Source organism: Mesoplodon mirus (genome assembly GCF_964341445.2).
Source record: "Mesoplodon mirus genome assembly, chromosome: 8".
Classification (NCBI taxonomy): domain Eukaryota; kingdom Metazoa; phylum Chordata; class Mammalia; order Artiodactyla; family Ziphiidae; genus Mesoplodon; species Mesoplodon mirus.
The window spans coordinates 88,373,215-88,392,780 of NC_138984.1; the positions used below are offsets into that span (position 1 = coordinate 88,373,215).

Below are 19,566 nucleotides of genomic sequence, written 5' to 3' on the forward strand. Positions count from 1 at the left end.
GTAGTTACCTGTAGATTACTTGTATTTTCTCACATCTGTGTCCAGCAATCTAAACCATGATGATAAAGGGTCATTAGGTTTTGAGTGAGGAAGGGGATGGACTAGACAATTTGCTCTGATAAGCTCCTTGTTGGGAGCTCCAGTTTAGAATGTGAAATGTTGGTATGTACAGTTTTACACTAAAAAGAAAAAAGAATTTCACTTTTCTGCACTAACAATTAAAAATGATACAGTTTAACATCTCACTATAGTCTACTGATTCACATTTTACTTGGGGGATTTATAATTAAAAGTATTTAAGAGAAAATGTTCTGCTTGTAAAATGGACGTCTACGCTCTATTAGCCACAAAGAATTCAGGTACAATTACTAAGATAACTGCTGTTTGGAGCACAGCAAAGCAATTTCCCACAGTGGGACTTACAGTTCAATTTACCAGTTGGGCAAATATTTTGTGCTCTGTAGTGGCCAGAGAGTTAAAAGCTATAGGTAACAGTTGAGCCGTGTTATACCTTGGAGAAAAGTTTCTTCAATTCAAATGGATGGTTTAGATTTCAAAGTAAAGAGCATACCCCCAGAAACATTCCCCCAATTAAAATTGTATAATTTTAAAACTAACACAAAATACAGTTGTCACAGAAACCCCGACTGACCTCTTGTCCTCCCCAAAAATAGAGTTCATAATTTGGAACTCAACACTGTATTTTATTTTCATATTTGTGTTGCATCCTAAATCATTCTGATACTTAATCACATTCTCCTAGTAATCAGCTGATAGAATATGTTATATTCTTGATTAGATTATAGAATGGGAATACTAATTACTTAATTTCAAATGGCTTAGAATAACTGTGTCAGGTTACAGAAATATAAAGAAAAAATTTTTTTCTGGCATCCTTCAGTTACGATGTGACACACCATATAGACAGGATAAAAAGAAGTGTTTTATTTTAGTGAGAGAAAGAAGAGTTTAAAAAAATGCTTGCTAAAATTGCATTCATAATTTATTTCTTTATTTATGTATGTTTATTTTTGTACAATATTATACTTCTACACATCTTCCTCCAAAAGGAAATTGTAAGAGATAATACTGACTGGAATAAATAAAACACTACCCTCCCTTAAAGAATTATATTAAAATTATGAAAGTATGTGAATAAAAGCAATATTTAAAAATAAAACACCAAGTAGTGATTTGGCTTTTTGGAAATAACTTTAAAATAGTATTCATTTGGACCATTTGAAGGCTTTCCAATGCTGCTAGAGAAGAAAAATAAAAATATTTATTTTGAAAGTTGTTTGCTAGCACTAAACACAAGCAAGCAATATTTTCCAACAGATTAAAGATAAACTAAGCATTTAAAAATTCCTGTTCTTCCTTTCAAATATATGAATTGTCTAAAATCCTTTTAAGAAAAATCATAAGATGGAAGATATGTCACTAACACCAATGTGGAGACATTTCTTAAAATAAAAATTACTGTATGGGCTTCCCTGGTGGTGCGGTGGTTAAGAATCTGCCTCCCAATGCAGGGGACACGGGTTCGAGCCCTGGTCCGGGAAGATGCCACATGCCACGGAGCAACTAAGCCCGTGCGCCACAACTACCGAGCCTGCGCTCTAGAGCCCGCAAGCCACAACTGCTGAAGCCCACGCTCCACAACAAGAGAAGCCACCGCAACAAGAAGCCCACGCACCACAAAGAAGAGTAGCCCCGGCTCGCTGCAACCAGAGAAAGGCTGCGCAGCAATGAAGACCCAATGCAGCCAAAAATAAATAAATAAAAATAATAAAGTTCCCTTAAAAAAATTACTGTAAAATATAACATTTGGGTAACTAACATTAATATCCTAAGGCAATATGGGAACACAAATCCATAATAATTATTCATACACCAAGCCACTGTAAACCTAAATCATTTCTGAAGACCTGAATGTGTCAAGAACTTTGACAATTATGACTGGAGCCAGGAAACTGTAGCAGTGCAGAATTTCTTATGAATTTCTCCAGTTACTTTTTATAAATGCTGTCTTGGATGACAGCTTAATGTGTACCACATGCAATATTTATTCTTCTTCAGTGTCAGACTGTCTAGCCATCCAAGGGAATACAAAGAATGTCACTTATTAGGATAAAAGCACAGGGAAGGTAATCAAGGACATATGTAACATCAGCCAATCATGCCCTATTTCAACATCCTATTCCATTCATAACAGTTCAACAATTATTTGCTTACTGATAACTTGCTTTCAGGCTGTTTGTGTTCACCGTAATGGTGGTTTGCATTTATTTTGCTCTTTAGAATTGGACACTTGCTGTGCCATACGTGTTTGTCAAAACTTTGTATCTTCTGTCAGAAATGGCTTAGCATATCAAATAATTTCTATTTGTCAGGAACTACTAATACAACAATCAGTAACCCTTGATGTCAATAGGGCACTGAAATAACCAAAGACAGCAAATATATAACTATTAAATATTTTACAAAAAACAATCCTATGAAGTGATACATAATAAGAAAGTCATTACTATTAGCTGAGTCACACTCACATACATTCCCATGCATATAGCTAAGAATACTTAACAGGCATTGCTTTTTCTTTTGTTTTGGTTCTCCAAGATGGTAAAACTGTTAAGAATTTCACAAAGTAATTTGGTGGTCTTTAAACTATACAGTCAAAATGTCTAAGTAATACCAAGTCACATTAAAACATATACTTGGCCACCAATACAAGTTTCACTTAATAATAGATTTAAAATAATGTCCCATCATATATCATAATCATGAAATGGGTAACTGTAGAAACATAATTACTTAATCATATTTAATCATTAAACTTTAACCAGATACGACTTGAACTATTTATTCTAGTAACAATTAAAAGCTTTTAAAAGTACTAATTTCAAGAGATCTAGACAACTAAGATGTTTACCTCTGAACATAGGAAAGGAAACAAATTGTTGGTATTCTCTTTTGGTCTCTTTTTCTCTTTTGTCTCAGATTTGGCCTGAAGTAAAGTTCTACAATGCAAGAAATATCCCATGCAAACTATTCCATACAATATTTTTTTAAAAGACTCACAAAAAACCCACTTTTAAATAATAAAAACATTATTACAAATTGTTCTTTTTCAGTCTACATCTACCTGAACTGTCTGGTAAACCACTGATTTTCTTAGCTACACAGTATGTGTTACAACATACCTGCTGACAAGACTAAGGAAAAATCCATTTGGGTAGAGATGGAAAGGTATAGGGATTAGTCTCGATTAATGACAGGAGAAACACAGCAAGATTTTCTAACTGCTACTGTTCCATTTAAAAGTGTTCATGAAACAGTAAAATCTCTCCAAATATGAAGTCTGGTACTTATATTTCTAAATAGACTTCTAACTGGATCACAAACTTAAAAAAAAATTCTTTTGGTAGGGGAAGCAGAGAGGAAACAAAAATACAGTGAAAGGAAGAGAAATGCAAGTGACCTTATCCTTGTAAATTTCAGAAGGCAGAACATTACAATATTATAAAAAATAAAAATGTGTATAATTAGGAGAAGTAGAAGGAAATGGGAAGTTGCTATCCTTTATTTCTTGAGAATTAACAGGTTAACAAAATGTTTTAAAGACTTGTTTTAACTTGAGTTCATGAGAGAAAAGTATAAAACATTTTACTGCATTTATAGCATGTTTTTCATGCAACCAAAAGTGCAAAAAAAAGAGCTATGTTGGTTGTATACCAGTGAAAAGTACAGAAAAGCGTGCTTGCTGGAAAGCAAACGTAATTGCAGTGGCTTATGTAAGCAGGACTCAAATTAGTTAAGAGAATTTATTGTGCAATTACAATTGCCAGACACTAATTAACTATAGATCTATCATATATATGTTTTCATCAAATTATGAGAATTAAATTCCAAGACAAATGGACCGATCTACCACAGAATAATTTCACTTAATATATGTAAAATATTTTATTTAACCCTCATTATTCTGTAAGAAAGTTATTCTTCTATTTCACAGGTGAGGAAACAAGGGCTATAAGGAAACCAACCAAACTATCTTGAGTTTTGCTTATATAAAAACACTGCATAAATGTTTGCTCTCTAGCTGGTAGGGGTTTCTGTGTAATGTTTACCAGGATACAACCAACACAGACAACTCTTTTTTGTACTTTTTGTTTCGTGAAAAGCACGCTATAAATGCAATAAGATGTTTTATACTTTCATGAGCTTGAGAGAAAGATAGATATTTGGGTAGATATTTGCCTTGTTGTGAGGATTAAACCAAATGAGACAACATATGTAAGTGCCCCAAAGTCCGGCATATAATATGTGTTCAAAAAATGGTAGTCATTATTCTGCCCAAGACTTGGATCTATGTGTACATATACATACATACATATGAATATGCATATACAATGTTCTTTCAATTATATTGCTATGTGTTAGTAAAGCATCTGAATAGAATATTATACAAATTATCTGCATGCACTTCAGCTAATAAAAGAGATACATACACATGCACATACAGGCACAATTCCCTACTCCCAGAAAGGTCTCAAAAACACATCCAAGTAACTGAAAATGCAAGAAGACAGAACAAATCACTATGTGGTTAAAAACAAACACACAACAAAACAACCAAGTGGTGGAAGAATGTACTTATCTTAAAAAAGAATTGATAACATGTATTTTCCATGTAAAAATATATAAACTATTTTAATTATTGACCCGACAAAGGGTTATTAAATTGGTACAGAGATAAGTCCATGATAATAAAGATATGGTTTCAGGTAAAATTTTTATATTACCTTCAGTTAGCATTCTCTCATCAGGTTATAGTGAAATTTTAGTCTCAAATTTTATAGTGCATGAACTATGTCTAAATGAAATGTATAGTGATAGGGAATGTGGCAAGTATGTGACCTATTCCTTTCCAACATCACCAGTGCACCAATGCTGAGACATCATGGCACAGTAGTGAAGAATGAGAACTCTGGACAGAAACTGCTCAGGTTTGAAGCTTGGCACCATTCTTGGCTAAGTTCCTCAGTCTCTCTATACTTGCTTTGCCTTCCTTAAAATACTAATAGTACTTACTACTCTATAAGGTTGGTGGGAGTCTTAAATGTAATGCACATAGTTACGTGTTCAGTACATGTTGACTGATGCCGACTCCTACTAACATAACAACAACACTTTAGGCGCATGAATTATCCGTGTTGTTGTTCTATTTCATGATATTCTCTCATTTCCCTGTTCATTTACACACCAACTTCCTTACCCCAGCAGTGAAGAATTGTTCTTAACAAACTGTATGGTATGCTAGAAGAAAGAAAAAAGGAAACATTTGCTTATCATATTAATATATAAAAACTGACCTGTAGTTATAGCTGTTTTCTGGGGTCTATTCTGTAGTATTACTTTAGACTTGGCAACTGGATGCAATTTTTATATCGGCTTCAATGAGAACAGTTGTATTTTCTCCACCAAAATTTTCATATATGGTATTAATATGTTTAAAAATGGATGCTAAAGCAGGTACTAAAATATTTTGCCGTAACAGTCTCATATAGTTAACGAAACTACAAGGCAAGAGAAAAATGGCAGCAGCAAAAAACTTATTATCCTAAGAAGAGCACATAGTTGTCACCTTGAGAATTGTGTCCTTTTATTAACGAAAACCCTAAACTATTTGGTGGAGGTGATAATTCCTGAGATAAAACATAGCAGAACACAAAGTTAATTAAAGGAATATTTTCAAAGATTTCTGAAGATTCACAAATATCTCTTGCAGTGTCGTGTGGAACTGGCACAAACATTCAAGTCAAATGGGTCTATTTCTTCTACTACTACAAGAACTTGGGCATGTTCTGAATCTCTCCAATTGTCTTATCTATAAAATGGACATGATAAAAATCTATGTTTCATAAATATCCTTAAATTTTTCATGTTTCATCTATTCTTCTATTAACATCTCACCAATTTCTAACCTCTAAAGGATGCCTGGCACACAGCAGGAACTCAGTAATAAATGATGGTTTACTATGTATGTCTTTTGGTTTGGTACATGAAAAGCTAAGTCACTGTCACTTAATGGGAGGGTGGGGGCAGGACAGAGAAAAGAAAAATGGCACAATTTAAAAGGTAACAATTTTAAGTATAAATTATGTATGAAAACTACCAGTGACCTTCATGTTTCCAACATCTAGATATGCTCTTTGGGAAAAAATGAAACATCACTTAAAAAAAAAAAAGCTAAAAAACAATTACCAACAGACAGATGTTATTCGATCTTTTCCTTTTACATTTCAAAATGGACTAAACCCAAAGATGATTTCCACAGACTGTTCTTTTTAGAGAATTTCTAAGGAAAATGTTGACAATCACCTAGGAATATTGATGAGTACTCCCTTGATATTAATGACAAATACTTAAAAGTACTAAAAAGGCACCTTTGTATCTGTATTAATGGAAACACAACCTTATTTATCTCTCTGCTAGCTGAACACATTCCTAAACTAAAATGCAGATCTCTTAATTCAACTATGAAAATACTTCATTTTAGTAAAAATTCAATTCGAGGCCAAATATTAGTGTCATGAAGGCCATCTTGAGATTTGTCTGAGGATCCAATGAAGTAACCTAAGTTGAAACACTGTGAAGTTTTGATAAACGTTGGTTGTTATTATTCTTAGTAAAGTTCAATCTACTTCTTTGAGGTCATACATCAAGGGACTTTTAAAAGAAGTGATTTACGAGTAGTAGTGTGGGACAGCAAATTGCTAGACAAGCATGAAAAAGAAAAGATGAAATTCAAAATAAATCTATATAATTTTACTTGAACACATTTAGGATGTTTTAATACGCTTTTTAACTGCAATGTATTTGAATAAAAATTTATTAGCTCTTTTCAAGTGGTTGTCTTCACATTTTATATTCTTTTTGATGTTCCATCACATTTGCCTTTGCATTTGCTGTTCCCTCTCCCTGGACTAAGCTTTCCTCAGATCCTCCCTCTCTCATGGTACACTCCCTTGCTTCTTAAAGGCCTTTCCTGACCACCCTAACTAAAATAGCACCCTCCTACCCTGCTTTATTTATTTATTTATTTTATTCATGTATTTATTCTTTCATTCATTTGTAAAAATCGAAAATGTTTTTTGGGAATTTACTATGTACCAATTACTACCCTAAGTGATCAAGTGTATCAATTCATATAACAGTCATACCAACTTTATGAGGAAGATAGTTATTATTGTTATTTTTAAAATGAGAAAGGTAAAATTTCTAAAAGATAGACTTTAAAAGCCAGATATAAAATTCTGGCAGCCTAATTTTCTGCCAGAATTTTATATCTGGCTTTTAAACTTCACCAGCACATTATTCATTCAACAAATATCCTCTGGCTGCTAACTAAATGCTGATTATGCATTATGCTATATGCCAGGTTTATTTGAAAAAAGAAGATAGAGTGATAGTCTTACAGCAATAAAATTATACACAATAAAGAGGGCTGTGGCAAAGGAAATGGAAAAACTATATTAAAATGTGAGAAATATTATGAAAAAGTTTACCAAGAGTTAATAATTAATTTTGAAGGAAAAGAAGTATAAATCTTAAATATTAATGCTGAGATTTCAAAGATGTAGACTAGTATAATGATGGTATCATAAACATAGATGAGGAAATAAAAATGATCAAGTGAAATAGTGAAATAAGTTAAGCCACTGAGGTAATCTATTTCTTTATTTTTATTTTTATTTTGGAGCATAGCTGATTAACAACATTATGTTAGTTTCAGATGTACAGCAAAGTGAACCTAATCATTTCCTGACATTATATTAAATATTTGTTTGTTGGTTGTCTATTATTCCATGAGACTATAACCCTTATGGGGCAAAGGCTTTTTTTAATCAGTCTCAATGTTTATTTGCTTAGAAAAGGAAAAAGGAAGCACAGTACCTATCTTTTCAATGAGCTTGCAGTCTTCATAAGAATACATAAACTTGAAATTTATATTCATATTGACAGTTTTTATGAAGTTAATTGTCTTCTTGATAAGAAGCATTAAAATGACTGAACCAGGTACCAATGTGCAGCCCCAAATTTATAGACAGGGGTGTACTCAGAGTTCCTAAGTCAGTTATTTTGAAACATATTTTTTAGCAGAATTTTGAAATTGGTAATAAAAATGGTCACAGATACCAAAATATGTCTCACCCAAACTGTACTATTTTTACTACATGGTGGATTAAGTAAGCTTTTGAGGGTGTTTTATAATCAAATGTTTTTGATGGGGAAATGCTTTCTAGGTCAATTTAGAATAAGGAAATGCAATATTTTGAGTAGTGTAACTACCTTCAAATATAGATATGCCAATTCTACAAATAAGTTTTATTTCCACTTTGTTCTCATTCTAAACAGAGCAATAGCTACTATGAGGAAGATAAGAGCATGGTAAGATCCAGAAAAGACTTATTTTCAAGGGGTAGAGATATAGGAGTAGTAATGAGAGGGGGAAAGACCAGGTCTTATCTTCAATTCAGTCCAGAAAAGTTGCTCATGAATTATGTATCTGCCAACCTCAGGAATGCTCTGGATTGTCCCCCAGTCACAAAAAAATCCTACCATGACAAACCTACATGTGAGGGTTGAGAAGGTACTAGACATTTGAATGGGCATCTTTTCATTGTGAATTTGCTATAATTCACTAAAATCATAACATTCTAGCACTAGAAGGGAAACTTAGAGATAATCTCCTTTAATTCTTTATTAATCTTCACTGCCTCATCCCCAACACACATATAAACATTCAGAAATAGAGAAGCTGGGATACAATGGAACTGTTTTAAAAGGCTTTAAAGAATAAACACCAATTTTTTTAAAAAAAATTATGCTATCATAACAATTAAAGAATGATTTACTCTAATGGAAGCCCAGGAGTAACAATAAAATCCTCTAAGCTTCAAATGATGAAGTCACAGGGCCTAACCTGAGACAGAGATGAGGGCAGAGTCCTATGGAAGATGGTGATATCATGGGAGTTTTATCGTTACGGCCACTGTGCAATAGAGATGGTTCTCAGTTTGTTTTTGTTTTGGATGACAACTGTTTCAAAGCACAGAATTATAGCTGTGAACATATACATGATACATTTTGTTTCTTTATCGATATAATGGAAAGAAAAATGAAGGGAATGTATCCCAAAGATACACTTAGAAGACTTAACAAGTCCTTTTTCTATTACTGTATTCTTTTTGAGTTATGTTAATTAAATTTCGAAAATATTGTTTATACAGAACACATTTTATGTGAACATTCTGATGAACTGTCTTCAATACATGAATGGCTATATAATTTGCCTGAGGTTGAAGAACTAGTTAGCAGGTGGGATAGGGAGGGTGGGAGGCAGGGAGACGCAAGAGGGAAGGGATGTGGGAACAGATGTATATGTATGACTAATTCACTTTGTTATAAAGCAGAAACTAAAAAAAAAAAAAAAAAAAAAAACTAGTTAGCAGCAAATAAGGACCACAAAACTAGCATTTCAAATTATAAAGTAGCTGTATTTTTAATACATCAAACTTCCTGATAACATACACTACCTAATTTACAAATAGACTATATGTTCTAAGTTTCTTAGAATTCACTTTCCTTACAGAACCAACGTTATCAATGGTATCCAGCATTTTGGTCTAGTCTTCAGAAGTCTATTTAACTTATAATGTAGTTGAACTACAATAGTATCTCCAAAGGTAGATCTAGTGACTGGGGAACACAGGAGAGACCACAGAAGACAGGGACACAGAAAATAATACTCCTCTCCTATCCTGCATAAGCAGGAGATATTAGGCAAAACATTGAAATTGCCCCAAATGGCACTTTCTCCTTTCCTTTTCTACAGCCTTCTCCCAGGAGAACACTGTTATTGAGATCGCATATACTACAGTTAGACTCCATTCTTCAGCCTTCACAAGGCCCTGCCCTATCTCTCTTATCACCAACAGTCCTAAGATTTCTGGGCTTCAACAGTCGCCTCTATCTCCACCAACTACTACTCAAAACTCCCATTTTATGAGTGTAGTTCATCTCAACTCATAGTTTTAGAAACAAAATCTGACTCAACAGTCCTTAACTGCTGGGACACAGATTTTTAAGAATATTAATAGACCTTGAAGTATTCACCAAAGTGAGTCAGGTAGAGAGGCAGAGAAACTCTCTGTGTACATGAATCACTCGTGATTTGAGGTACATTATATAGCTGTATGCCAAAGTTTGCCTTTCATTTCCTAGGTTATATATGTGTGTGCATGTATGGGGAATATATGTTTTAATTTCATGAAAGAATCCTAGAGAACACTTGTTTTTTTGTGAAAGAGCTTTAGTCTCTTAAAGCTAGAAGAAAATTTGTAAAACTTCTCCCTATTATATGCAGTGAAATTCTTCAGCCACTTTAAAAAAGATGAACGTCCTGACACATTTGATAAATTATATTGCTCATAAATTAGTAAGTCAACAGATGGTGCTAATGAAGATAACAACTGACTCCCAAAAGTATAGTATCACTTTCCCAAATTCAGTGAACGATCTTGCAAAGAGAAATTATTGCCTATAAACTGTATCGGGCAAAAAGGCAAATAGGCCAGGGGAAATTCCTAACATGCCTAATATGGTGGGTCAATAGCATTATATCCATACAAAAAGATGTGCTTTCTTCCATAATTATCTTTTTTTTTTAATTTATTTTTATTTTTGGCTGCATTGGGTCTTCGTGGCTGCACACGGGCTTTCTCTAATTGCGGCGAGCAGGGGATATTCTTCCTTGTGGTGCGTGGGCTTCTCATTGCGGTGGCTTCTCTTGTTGCGGAGCACGGGCTCTAGGCACATGAGCTTTAGTAGCTGCAGCACGTGGGCTCAGTAGTTGTGGCTCACGGGCTCTAGAGCTCAGGCTCAGTAGTTGTGGCGCACGGGCTTAGTTGCTCCGCGGCACGTGGGATCTTCCTGGACCAGGGTTCGAACCCGCGTCCCCTGCATTAGCAGGCAGATTCTTAACCACTGCGCCATCAGGGAAGCCCTATAATTATCTTTTTCAAACATGGAATCAGAGGTGTGATTTGGTTTCATTATGACTACGTGCTCTAGGGCACTAACATCTCTTGACAGGAATTATGAAATTGCCGAAAGAGTAACCAAAAACCACTTAATGAAACCAGAAAAGTACACAAGTATTATTACATGTACATACATATACAAATGCTAAAGGACATTCAAATAAAGATTCCTGAATGGCCAAAGGTCTTTTCCCTCCCACTTCTTTCAGCCTTCCATCTTTTGTAATAAAAAGATCGTCTTGCTTTAGTATATTTTTTTTCACTCTCAAGATTTTGGTCAGAGAAATTAAGAAATATTCAACTCCACAAAATCCATTCACCAGAAATTATTGAAATCCTAATTCATAGAGCATATGGTACTGTTTCAAAGCTTTATCATAATACAAATTAAAAAGTAAGTAATTGATAATTATCCAATAGCAAACAAGAAACTATAAAACAGAGAATGGGTCTTAAGAAAATTTTTTCTTTTTGAATTCACTTACAACTTACTTCAGTAAAATTAAGAATATTTTGTATAGGATTTACCAATTTAATCAATCTCATACTAAAAAAAAGAATCGCTCAGTTTAGGCTTCCAGAATATCCTTAACCTGTTCTATCACCCTTTTATATCTGGCAAAGAAGCAAATAAATACTAGTCCTCATAAAGCAATCTCCACTAAAAGTTACAAATTATAGCTTTAAAAATTTAATTCAGCTAAAAAACTCCTCACATGTTAAAACAAACTTACCAACAATATGTTGTGATTTCAAGAAGGTAGGAACACACTTACAATAAAAAAATGTTTTCTCACAGCCTTCATAATGTTAGGTACTTCAAGATGAAGCTGACACAACATTCCCCCCAAACCATAAGAACCACAAATGTTTTTTTTTAAAAAACAGAAATTATAATCCCAAAGAAACAGTGTATGGATATTTCAGGGCTTTTACTTTGCCAGACTAGTGGATGATAAAGTGAAACATTTAAAACAAACCTTATATATGTGAATCTTGTTTTATATACTAGTGTATGTTCCTGAAAACTTTATATGAATTGAACTTAATTTCAAATCTACTTGGGAACTAAAATGAATAATTTATTTAAGAATAATTAATCATTCCCATTTTATTTGTTTCGAGTAAATCGAATGTATAACAATGTGATTTTTTTCAAAGCAGCATTATCTGTGTTAAATTTCTAGCTTCAATGAATAATCTTGTCAGAAATTGATGACTTCTTATAGTAGTTTTACAGAATACATCATGGCATTCCTGAAAGGCCAAGAAAATGCTGTGGGAAGAAGGCTATATTAACCTTCTACAAATATAATTGTGAATTGGACTTTTGCTCACGTTGAGTTAAGTGTATAGCCTGAAAATAATGGAAATCAGTGAATGATAGAAATGGGTGAAATCACCTATAATAGTGAATACTGCTCCTATTGATAAGACGTAATGGAAATGTGCTACTACATAACATGTGTTGTGGAGAACAATGTCCAAGGATGAGTTAGGTAGAACAATTTCTGTCAGACCTCCGACTGTAAACAGGAAAATAAAACCTAAGGCTCACAGTATGGCAGATGATCACTCAACATTACCTCTGGGGAGGGTTGCCAATCAACTAAATACTTCTACTCCTATAGGAATAGCAATAATTACAGTAGATGTGTGAAGTATGCTTATGTGTCAACATCTATACTTATTGTGAATATATGATGAGCTTGCACAAGAAAGCCTAAGAACCAATCCATATTATAGCTCAAACTATCCCTATGTACCTGAAAGGTACTTTTTTCCTGAATAGTATATAACATATATAAATGTAGTTTTATATTATATACACATACATTAAAAATTATATGCGGGCTTCCCTGGTGGCGCAGTGGTTGAGAGTTCGCCTGCCGATGCAGGGGACACGGGTTCGTGCCCCGGGCCAGGAAGATTCCACATGCCGTGGAGCGGCTGGGCCCGTGAGCCACGGCCGCTGAGCCTGCGGGTCCGGAGCCTGTGCTCCGCAACGGGAGAGGCCACAACCGTGAGAGGCCCACGTACCGCAAAAAAACCCCAAAATTATATGCAAAAAATGTTCACACTTCCCCCTTTGTAAATAGTTGCTGAGATATAGTATCTGTAATTCTTTTTTCTTTTTTTTTTTTTTGCATTACGCGGGCCTCTCACTGTTGTGGTCTCTCCTGTTCCAGAGCACAGGCTCCGGACGCGCAGGCTCAGCGGCCATGGCTCAAGGGCCCAGCCGCATGTGGGATCTCCCCGGATGGGGCACGAACTCATGTCCCCTGCATCGGCAGGCAGACTCTCAACCACTGCGCCCCCAGGGAAGCCCTGTAATTCTTATATACAGTTCAAGTTATCAAGAATATATTGGGCTTATTCCATGATTTTCCCCCTAGCCAGGTGCACAATGTACAGTATCACCAAACTACATTTAATTGTTATGTACAAATTATGTGGAAAACTAACAAAAATAAAAAACTTGGGGTAGGGGAGACAGAATCATAGTAAAATATGAATTAATAAAACATTTTTCTATTTAAAATTCATTTAGTGAACCTGACACATTGCCCTTGATTACACAACAGCTTAAAAGACTTTGCAACTACTTGTCTACCTATCTTGAATCAATTTCAACACTCAGATTAATTGACTCTTATATAATATTAGAGAATAATGTTCAGTGACCACAAGCCCACCAGGGCATATGCAAATACATGTTTTACACACACACACAAGAAGTCTGAATGTCTTAAATTTTAGTTATACTTTTCAGTTGAATATGAACATGTAGTATAATAAACAACAAAATAAAATTATCCTTTATCAACAGTTTTAAGAAGGATGGGGACAAGAGAACACAAAAAAGAAACATAATTGGAAGCTATGTAGGTGTACAAAATTAGTTCTACCAATTTCATAATTGGATAGCATATACTACTAACAGCTCAGCAAAGGTGCAAAGATTGAAATTTACACCCCTAATTAAGCAACGGTTTGGCAGGTCTAATGTCCTATACCTGCTTGACACCATGACTCACAAGGCGATCTCAAATGAAAATTAATACTGCATGTAATAGGATCTTAGTTATAAGTAACTGATCATGTTTAAAATATGAAATCCTCAAGTGTTCAAAAATCATTGACATCTGCCAGAGACAACGATGACGACGACAACACAACAACAACAACTTCTGCATAGTTTTATTCATTCAAAGAACAGCAATATATAATAAAAAAATTTTCTGTGTATTCCCCTTACAACATCTTGATTACTGTCATCTAATCACAACACAACTGTAACTAACCCGGCTGCCATGTTATTAGCTTTTCTTCAGGGGCTAGGTCTTAATCATAAATCAATGAAATGACTAATTCAACATTGTTAAAACCAGTGAGTAGATGCTTGGAGCCATTCTGGTTTTTACGTCTTTCAAAAAGGTCAATACACCTACTCAGTAACACAATAGACTTGTCTTTCAAAATGCGTCCTTATTTTCTAGGACTTAAAAATTAACATGTTACCATTTAAATTTAAATTGAACTTTAGTAATTAAAACGTTCATTACTTCTGAAATGGTGACCCCCTAAAATATAGTTTGTCTTCCTCTTGTGGCCAGAATCACAAACTCCTCCTCCTCTTTCCTGATCATTTAAAATAGCTTTCTAGATCTAAAAGACCCATGAAAATATTTATTACTACTTCCTGCATCAGTCTTAATTTGCTACAGTAACATTACATAATAACCTTAAAAAACAAAACTTTTTCTTTTGCTAAAGGAGCAACTAATGCAAATGGAGCTGAGATATAAACATTACCAAAAAACAAGACGCTAACACAAATTTAAAGGATTTAGTAATTAAAATATATTTTAACTATTTACATCTGCTTGCAATGTTATAAGTGATGAAAACCTAGTGTTCATATCCTTCATAATAAAAAATTTATTCTGCACTTTAATACAAAGGCTATGTTGCATAAACAGATTTAAGCTGTAGCAGAGTGGCTGAATGAAAGGAGAATGGCAATCTTTCTGGCTCCAGTAGATGCCATTCCCTATCACACAATGTTTCCCACTCATAAATACATGACAAATACTTCCTCAATCATTTTTTACGAGCAGGGATGCACAGGGGGTAGTCAATGGCTAGCTTGAGGGAAAATAGGAACAGCAGGCGGCAGAAACTGTACAGAAAATGGCTATGTGGTAAATTCTCTTCTGGAACATCACTCAGTTACCCAGTCTTTGATCTTTCAGCTACAATTACACTAACTTCCACAAGATCTGACTCCCCCCACCCCCACCAAACATACACACTACCCCAAACCAGATCATCAGTCATACATAAAATCTAAAATTTGGTTTTATATAAATAGGATCATCCATACCTCTACATTTTTATAAATTAAAATTTGCTATTTAGACAAGAGTTTACTTTCAATTGGCTATAACCATATCATCATCACAACTGGTCTCACAGAAAACATGGGGTGTCTGGCGACAGCTAAATCACAGACTGGCGTCTCCCAAGCAGTCTGTCTACCATTAGGGTCTGGGAAATGGTATTTACTGTACAATTAGAGCCAGGGAGTTCTACCTGTAATCATCCAAATACAGGTGTGAGAAGCTCCTTTGGGCAAGGAAACTGACTCATCCCTTTTCATGTAAACTTTGATGTCTGTATTGTTTCACGGAGCCTTGGGAAACCTTACCATTCATACTACAATGAGATTTATTAACTGAAGTCAAATAATATATTTAAAATTCCTTCCCAAAGGTAACAATTTTTAACATATAAATCACAAAATTTATAAGAATTTTATATAAGGAACAAGACAGAACTGTTTATTTTAAAGTCAATTATCTACTGGAAGACACTGACCAGTCAGAACTGAATTTTCATGTCAGGTTTATGCTTTCTAGAACATTATAAATTAAGAGGCCAAATTCAGTTTCCTATCAGGAACACAAAATGTCTTATAGTAATATCAACAGGGCATTTTTAGTTGCAGTAATTTCACAGAATTTATTCTAATGATTTATTGGAGTTAACCATCTGACATTAATTATTGTTTTGGCTTCCAGTCTATGAATGTTTATTTTTCAGTTTAAAGCTTCTCACTCTTTGATATCATATGGAAATGAGAATTTTTAATGGAAAATTGAAACCATGTGCATCTAAGTACTTAATGAAGTACAGGGGAAAACAAATGAAAATATATTTTAGGAGAATTCAGATATTTTACTTTGGATAGTTTTGGTTTGTTTGTATGACTTAACAGTATAAAATACTGAGGGTCCAGTGAGTACCATGCCAAATGTGTACATGCCCTTATGTTATATAAACATATGATTTTTTGAAGTTACTAGTGAACTAAAGGAAACCTTGCACATTTTGGTTACATGTCAAAAACGACAATCAATACATGAATGCATAGTTTTTACCTTTGTGTATTTTAAAGTATTTTGAAACAAATACCTGGTCTTTCCCTCCACCATACCTTTTTTTTAAATTTAAAAAATGTTTTTTAAGTATTCAATCTGGATTTTAAAACTTATGCCCAGCTACAATTCCAAGTAGATATTTTAGTCACATATAAAATCAATAAAGCTAGAATTTCCTGGTTTAAAAAGTTTTATTGCTCTAACTACATTTATTCTCATTTTGCAAAGGAAATATTAATGTCTATTCAAGAAATTTGATAATTAAATATGTATAATTCAATATTGCCTAATGTAATTCCTTTTTTTTTCCTCTTAAGTTCTCTCAGTGTAAATCATTAGGAGACTCATCTCGGAATGTTAACACTAGGCAAAGCTTTCTCATCCATTTTAAAGTTTTTAATAATGAGAAAAATTTAAATTCAAACATAGCAGTAAGTACATATGTATGTGCGTTTGTGTGTGTTTAGATATGATATGTCGGGGTACATCTGGGGAGAAAAAAAACTTACCATTTGTTTTTCTTTCTAATGTAGTCTTTTTCAGAAAGATTAACCAAGTAGACCATTGGTTTTGAAGTCAGAAATAAGTGTTTATTCAACACTTCAATCTAAAGTGGGAGATAGAAAAAGAGTCCTTTTTAAAAGTTGAGTAAATATTAAGTCACTAAAGAACTTGAAAGAAAATTCTATTTAAACAAGAAGCCATTTTTATAATTCTTGTTTCTAAAAGATTAGTTGTCACAAAATATCAGGAGTAGGGGAAAAGAAAAAATAACAAGCCTGGGAATAAGAAATCATTGAGAGAAATAAAGTTTAACTAGATATAATAATAAGTGTAAAATAATGACAACTTTAATTTGTTCTCTAAGAAATCAAAGCAAAGGTAATAATAGATGGCATCATATTTATAATTTACCTCTTTGTCATTCCAATCATGACAGAAGCGAACAGGTTTCTTTTGATCTATAACCCAGGATTTGACTTTGCACATTATGTCCTATACACAATTGAGAAAAAAAGTAAATACAAGATGAATACTAAGCATTTAGATACTAAATATTAAAATTAAAAGTTTTCAAACCCTCAATTAAAAGTTGACTATAAAAATAAAGTCAACTTTTTTATGAAAGAACTAAGTCACACAGATAATTATTTTCAATATCTCATTAAAATACAAAATACAAAATGAAACATTAATGTGGCATTAAAATTTTACCACATGAAATGTGGAATAATAGCAAAATTAGTAACAATCTTAAAAATTTCAAGACAATTAAAACATACCAAAGACTACAAGAGTTAATAATATCTCAACATTATCTAGTGATGTAAACTGCAAGATAAACATGCTGTTAGGAAATGGGGGGGAACACTGGAGAAAGACTGAATTATAATTTTTTCCTTAAAAAGGAAAACAAAATAGATGAAATTGAGCCTATTATTGATGATCTACCCTCCAAAATATTAAATCAACTGACCAAAACCCTTTTTATTCTGAATTAATTTTTTGCTGACACCTTCTCCCTGCCCACTTCTCCTGTCCCTGCTCCAACCTACCCCCCCACCCTGCCAAAGCCTCCATTACACAATGGCAAGAGCCCTGCACTGGTGACCTCCAACCAGCTGCATTCACTTTCAGAACATCTCTCTCTGCTGGAAATCTAAAGGCCTTTTAGTTAGCAAGCTAGTGTGCATTCAGAAGGAGTAACTGCAGGAAGAGCCCAATGTGCTTTGTTTCTCTGGCCTTTCTTCACAGAAAGATTAATCATCTGTGAAATGGAAACGGCAAACAGCAAGTGACACAAACTGAACCCTTCAAGCCTTTCCTCATCAGTTTTGTGGTTCTGAATCTAAAAGCTGCGTGTGGCAAGGTTCTCCTTACAGGCAGGTGTTAATAAAAGGCTCTTGGGTCTGAAAGGTCAAACTTAGCTCTTCCAGAAGAAGTGTGTTTGAGAGTCATCTGTTTTTTGTTGTTGTTGTTGTTAAAAATAACTTATGGGTATGTTTTAAATATGCATTTCTCAAAATTTATTGTAATAGACAATTATTAGTAATAGATTTCTTAGATTTTCATTGATGTATTTTACTTTATCATAAATCATTAGTCTTCTATAAATATCCACTTGTTAAATTACCTCAGTATTTAGTATACCTTCCTTCCAAATCTTGCTGTTACCAACAGGAAAAATAAGGAAAAAGCCCTATATCCTTAGATCCTGATTTGAAACCCTCCAGGAAAAGGACTTCCCACAGACTTCAACAAGGAAGGGGCAAGCCAAAAACTTTTAATGAAATCTAACATGGTCTGCTTAAGAATAATCACTTTTACTCTTCTATTTCACTCATAAATGTTTAAAAGTGGCTAATGTAACACCATTTCCTACAAGGAGAAGATCAAAGTGCTATATTACAAATGCATTATGATTAAAAAAGCCCTGTGCAGCCTTGCTATTAACTGTTCTTTAAACCCTAAAAGGCTTCCCATAGATCTCACTTGGCACTGCATATACAACCTTTGACAAGTAATGTAGACCATTTTTATTCATTGCCTAAAATTGTAGGCAATTATGTGCGTCACACTGGCCACCTGCAAATTCTGAATGCCTGCTCCAGTTGTCAGTGCAAAAAACTAATGTCGGAGGGGATTAATCTAGGGGGAGAGAGTCCTCTTTAATGGCTCCAGCAGGTGAAATGGCCCAGCTGGTTACTATGATGAGAGGCCAGAACAGCTTATGTGGAGACACGCAACAAGATTATACAAAAGAAGGAGAAAACAGTGGTACCATCTTACATTTGGTTCCATTAGTTTTTTTCAATTAAAAAAAGAAAAGAAAATAGACAAAGGAAAGCCAAACCAAAAATAAGGAAGGAAATTAAATCTTAATCATATAAAAAGTGTAAAATACTTTTAACTATAAACATTTTCAGAAAACCAAAGGGCCTCAATAAATGCTGATTGCTAGTGAAGGAATTTCAGTATTTCAGTTTCATTTTAAATTAACTAAAGCACCACTT

At 33.9% G+C, this 19,566-nt stretch overlaps 1 protein-coding gene across 1 annotated transcript in view; it reads right to left on the minus strand.

Moving 5' to 3' along the window:
- The window catches only part of OLA1 (Obg like ATPase 1), a 173,480-nt gene that overhangs the window by 29,275 nt on the left and 124,639 nt on the right, over window positions 1-19,566 (minus strand). Inside the window, exons 6-7 of the mRNA XM_082629821.1 lie at window positions 17,468-17,548; window positions 17,062-17,159 (exon numbers count right to left, since the gene is read on the minus strand). Coding sequence (XP_082485947.1) covers window positions 17,062-17,159; window positions 17,468-17,548 — 179 coding nt within the window. The remainder of the gene's footprint in view (window positions 1-17,061; window positions 17,160-17,467; window positions 17,549-19,566) is intronic.